The sequence below is a fragment of the Pelobates fuscus genome, chromosome 5 (assembly GCF_036172605.1).
Source record: "Pelobates fuscus isolate aPelFus1 chromosome 5, aPelFus1.pri, whole genome shotgun sequence".
In the NCBI taxonomy this organism is placed as follows: domain Eukaryota; kingdom Metazoa; phylum Chordata; class Amphibia; order Anura; family Pelobatidae; genus Pelobates; species Pelobates fuscus.
The window spans coordinates 282,465,177-282,471,176 of NC_086321.1; the positions used below are offsets into that span (position 1 = coordinate 282,465,177).

General features: G+C 38.4%; 1 protein-coding gene across 1 annotated transcript in view; it reads left to right on the forward strand.

Moving 5' to 3' along the window:
* The window catches only part of SUGP1 (SURP and G-patch domain containing 1), a 28,912-nt gene extending 25,996 nt beyond the window's left edge, over positions 1-2,916 (forward strand). Inside the window, exons 13-14 of the mRNA XM_063455370.1 lie at positions 709-838; positions 2,148-2,916. Coding sequence (XP_063311440.1) covers positions 709-838; positions 2,148-2,174 — 157 coding nt within the window. The 3' untranslated portion in view covers positions 2,175-2,916. The remainder of the gene's footprint in view (positions 1-708; positions 839-2,147) is intronic.
* The last annotated feature ends 3,084 nt before the right edge of the window (positions 2,917-6,000 follow it).

Genomic DNA, 6,000 nt, shown 5'->3' on the forward strand with positions numbered 1-6,000 from the left:
CATCACCTTATCATTATTGACACTAACTCAGAAATTAGGCCGGTGAGAGAGCTCAATAGAATCTGTTCAACCCTTTGGGGCTGCAGGTTTAAATCCCGGCAGGGTTTTCTTAGCCCTTCATCATTCTGAGTTAGATAAAATTAGTTCCATTAAATTTGGTAATGGTAACATCCCCTGGATGTTGGGCAATAGTAATATCCCCAGGATGTACTTGGAAACCAGAGTAATCTGAATATACCTTTCCTGGTTAAATACTTTGTTGTTGTTGTTATTATTATTATTATTATTATTATTATTATTATTATTATTATTACAGATTATAATGGGCAACAACTCATCAGACTAAACTAGATGTTTACATCTGGCTGGTGCTCTCAGTCTTTGAATAGTGTATGCCTGGTATGAACTTCCACATTACCATACCAGACAGAGGCAGGTAAATGCCAGACTGTTCTTAAACATTCTAACTGTTTATCACCAGGCCACGTCAGGGAAATACGTGCACCTTAACCACACCAGGACACAGTAATTGTTATGGCATTTACAGAATAACTTTAAGTTTTGTAATTTTTACATATCATATACATGGTCATATGTAATCAGATCATTCTGAACATGGTGTGGTCATTTCTAGGGACGTGATGTTTACATGGAAATTCAAACTACTCCTTTGTATCTAAACATGGTATTGCACCCTTCTATTAACAGGGGCTCTACAGCTGTCGATGGAGCAGGATTTGGTATTGACCGCCCAGCAGAATTAGCAAAAAATGACGACGAGTATGAGGCATTCCGAAAAAGGATGATGTTGGCATATCGGTTCAGGCCTAACCCACTGGTATGAACCAGTATCTGGCATCTTAAACTTTTTTTTTTTTATATAACATGATCTTTATTCTGTTTTTTAAAAATAAAAGATACAATTTTATTAAGGTTCAGAGAACTCCGAATCATGGCATAGACAATCTAAAAGCGTGAGACGCGCAGGTCTCGGTCCAACGTTAACTGTCCAGGGAATACTGTACAAAGAGGGGGGAGCTTGTCATTCTACAACAAAATAGCAAACTTTGTGATCGGTCAATGGTTGGGGGAGCTTTTTGTAGGGAAAGGTAAAACTGTGTGTCAGAAGTCATAAGAAGCCATTGTCCCTAATTGCTGTATATTGTGGCATTCTATCAGAGGAGCTAAATATCTGTTCCTCTATTAAGCGGAACTCTTCCATCTTGATGAACCATAAGGACAAAGAAGGGCTGATTGTTTTCTCCAAAATCAATTGTTGAGCAACATTTTGAATAAGAACTGAAAGCGTAAACTCTTTAATCTCTTCACTACCAAGTTTTTTTTCAAACTGGAGACACCCATAATACATGATTTTTTTTGTATTTTTTGAGGTACATTTCTTTATTTCATTATTTATCTAAGACTAAAAAAAAAATACAAATAACATAGTGTACATACAAAACTGATATTTAAAATGTAGTTATGAGAAGCAAAATGGCATTCATTTTAAAACCTTATTCTATTAGAGGACAATATCATGGTGCAGTACTGGCGTAGTGGAGTGGCAGGCTTGGGAGGACTGACATTTGTTGAAATTTGTTCCATCAGTGACAAATTGTTAAAGGTTCCAGTTGAGAGTTGATGCCATGATATTGACGCAATGAATACTCCTGCAAGAAAAAGCATAGGAAATATTGAAAGGAAAAATAATCTTAAAGGACAACTGTCATCAGTTTTTTAGTTCTTGCTTTTTTTATTTTAATGAAATGTAATGATTTAATTTAATGACGTACATTTATTTTCTTGAGAAAGTTTCACTTTTTTTTTTCAGATTTTTTTAAAAAGGGAATTTTTCTCAAGAAAATCTATTAAATTGATTACAAAAACCAAATCTCAAATATCATTAAACGTAACTTGTAATAAGCAACAAGTGAAAACTATGTACACAATTAGGTTTAGTCCTCGTGTGTTTATTTTTCAATATCATAATACATTAACAAATGGTAAAAAAAAATACATCAAACTCAGAATTGATACAGAGTATTATAGTTGTAGTCTTTACATTGAGTGGAACATCTTTCTTGTGAGGACAATTCATACTTTTGTGTATTGTGAATTGAATTTCACATTTGTTCTTTTACTTGCAGAATAACCCACGGCGTCCATATTATTGAAGAACTAATGTGATCAACCTCCCATACATCATTGATCTCAGAAGATTGTCCCATACCCGTAAATCCTGTTTCTGTCCCTTTGCGTATGAAGATGCTAGATCTTTCAGAAGCTTCACCTACAGCTACCACCTGCATCCCAGTGTACCTACTCATTGTTAATTTGCAAAGGATCTAGGTCTAATAAATATAATCCTTTTAGCTGACAATTTGTTTATTTTTTATTTTTTTTATTTTAGTTGAAATTTCTTTTTCTGCAGGTGTTATTAAAAATTTTGTTTAAAAGAAAATCATTGTTGCCATTTTTTGAAATGTTTTGTTTATTAAAAACACCTGTATAATATATTATAACTGAGAAGGATTGAGCATTATCTGCTTACACTGAGATTGCCTTATTAACTTAGTTATTTTTATTCACGTATTCCAAGCAGACTTAATTTCCGGACAAGAGTTTAGCCAGTGCATTTTAGTTGGAATGTAGATAGTTTGTCCTAAACTTTTAATCAATGTCTTAAATCACTTTGTTTATACACACACCTCCCCTGGCTGAGACCCGCACAGTCTCACTGCTGTCTTCCTAAATAAAAGTCTAAATATTATTTTTTTAGTATGTATCTTCTGCTCTGCTAATAGCCTGTTACAGCTTACAATAGTCTCCTGTGTGTGATTAACATTTAGTTAACAGAGCAGTAGAGAACGTCTAAAGTAAACACACTGTGCTGTATGATCAGTTCGAAAAACGAAATATTTTTTTATGTTGGTTTTGTGTGTCACAGACACGGGAGGTGTGGCTAGGGCTCTTAAAACAGACACAAGTGATTTAACTCCTAAATGACAGTGAGATGGCAGGGACATGATTATATACACCAAAACTACTTAATTAAGCTAAAGTTGTTTTGGTGCTGTTAGTATCCCTTTAACAGCAGGAAAGAGCATCAAATACAGAAAGCACTGGATTTCCAAAGACAAACAAGTCTTTGGACAGTTCTAATACTTGAAGTAAGAACCCTTAATGTGACACTTTCATGGCCTCAGGGCTTGGGTTTATTGTGAGAACCTCTAAGATGGTTTTTGGATTGTGGAGTCCTAGTCAGTATTCTTTGTATTCCCTATTGGGTAATATATAATGTGTAAGAGAATAGAAAGGTGGGGCACATGCAATATAACACAGATATCCAACAATAGTATACAGGCAGCAACTTTGACCACACAAGCAAGCTGTAGTGGATATGGTGCCTGGAGTGTTTCTTTAATACTGTATGCTCAATAAAGACATAAAACAAGTCAGATCACATTTTATTTCAAAGTAACGCAGAAATACAGATGGTTAAGAAATATTTCTCACCCCTCCATATTCAAGAATACAGCAGCATAGGTATATATTCGTAGAAATTCAATTTGCCAGCAATGCAGATTAATGAGAAGATTAACTGGTACAGTACATTGTCAGTTCTCCACTCCTACATTGTTGATTTATGAAACTTTGCTCCTAAGATTAAGCACTAACTGTGGGTGATGTCATCAACATGTTGATAAGTGCTTAAAACGAACTGATGCTGTATTTAAGCTAAACATAAAGATTAGTACACACAGTGATTAATTTGTATGCTTGGCCTCTGATTGCAGTGGGTGTCAGAGTGTGAAGGTGTTAATAGAGGCATGAATGAAGTTGGATGAAAACTATACTAAGAGAAACAAAATATCCCAGAAAGGATCTGGGTCAGAGCAAAATCACTTTGTATGTCTGCAGCATATTAGATATGGAAGGGGCAGAGTCCAACTACAACTCATCAAATATACAGGCGTTCTGGCAATCTGCTACCCCATCAAGCAATCTAAGGAAACTATTCTCTTTTATATATATATATTACTCATTTCTTCACGAAAGCGTATCAATCAAACTGCAAATGTCATTAAACACACTAAGTCTTCAGTGATAAGTGGTGAGAGCGCTGATATTTGCCTTCTTAACCTCCTTCCTTCCTTACTACATTTATAAGTTGCTAAATACACAGTGTATGAGCCAAAGTTAAATGGCTTTACGGTTACAAGGTAAACATCTGACAAAATCACAGCGGTTTTAGTGTGTGTGTGTGTGTATATATATATATATATATAACGGGGGGGGGGGGGGTTGGCTGCACTCACCTGAACATGCATAAATAGGGGTGCTGTTGGGGGCCAAATTATACAATACACAAGATCCAGCGCACTCACCTGTCCACTAAACGGCAACTTCAATGTTGAAAGATTTTGTTTTTTTTTAAAAAAAAACCTAATCTAGGCAAAAATAATGGGGGTTTAGTTACATTATATGATCATACATTGCATAAGCCTGCCACAACATCAATGTACCCCATCTTTGGCAGGTCCTACTCTAACAGCCTAATGTCTGCTCTTATGAGATTAACCCACTTACTTGGGGGAAAAAATTCCATCTGTGGCTCTCTGCAGTAGAAGGCTTAATAGGGCCCTGGGATAAGGCACATGTGACAAAGAGGGGTGCAAAACCAAGGAGTTGGCTAGACTCCCAAATATATATATATATATATATGTATATATGAAACAAGGGGGGTTGGCTGCACTCACCTGAACATGCATAAATGGGGGTGCTGCTGTGGTGGAATCTCGGTAAAAATAAATTTAGTAGGCCGAGATTACCACGTGGCATGTGTACGTGCATATGCTGACGTATCGATCAGTTAGTTGCACGTGGCAAGATACGATCAGTAGTGTACGGAACATGTGCAAGAATACAGGATGCAGTATTCCCCTCCTCCATTGTGCTGGGCAGGCCATGCGGTCAAGCAGGAAGTTAATTCTTATTTGTATTGATTGGTCAAGAGAATGTGCGGGTGGAGCTTAATATGGGAGGAGTTATGTGCCTATATAAGGAGCCTGCACTATTGTCCGGGGCTCAGAACTTGTTGTATTTTGGTGACATTAGTCCCTCTGAGTCCCGATCGGTGAACCGAATAAAGAATCTCTTCCTTCCTGAAGAAACCTGTGTCCATCTCTCTGTGCTTGGCTTCCGTCAGTTTCTCCGGTATCATTTGGTGCATTGGCCGGGAAGCTCATCGTTCAACGGTAGCTGAGAGGCAGAGGCGTGAGACGGTCTATCTTTGCCCACGTTCTCTACGGCTGCACCCCTGAACTTCTGCGTGGACCTCCCTTCGTCTCGGCGCCACTGGTCTGTTGTCCAGGAGATCATCGGCCTCTACGTAAGAAGTGCTGGGGTGTCCCCGTCGATGAGTGTGAACTCAGGTTCAGGAACGAGGAGGTAAGACGACTGCTGTTTTAGACGGCGGACCCACTAGGGGTATACCGATTGTGCGGTAGGCCCATAAGGGGTTTAAATCTGTGTATGGAATCTGCCCCCTCTGTCGGAGGGAAGGAGCGAAGGCGCACCGCTCAATCGAATGCTCTTTAGTAAGACCGTTTGATTTGGTTTGGAGTCAGGCGGGGTTCTGGTGTAAATAGCCCTAGCCGGACACCGGTGTCTTGTCTAGACTAGCGTTCTAGGGTGTACAATTCGTTCGCTAGGTCGGAGGGACTGGGAGACTAAGCAGACTCTGATGTACATTATCGTTTGCTAGATCTCAACCTATCTTGGCTAAGTGGGAAGGCGTGTAAATTTGGAACCCACTAGACTATTGATAGAGTAGAAAGACTAAAAGGGTTCTGTTGTAAATTCCGCCCTCTAGTTCGCTATATGTAGTGCTTGGGCAGTGTGGCTAACCAAAACGGATGTAGATAGTTTTAGGTAGTCCATCAAGGTACTGACCAATAGTTTAGTTGGGATTGTATATGTGTTAAAGATTGTTAGTAA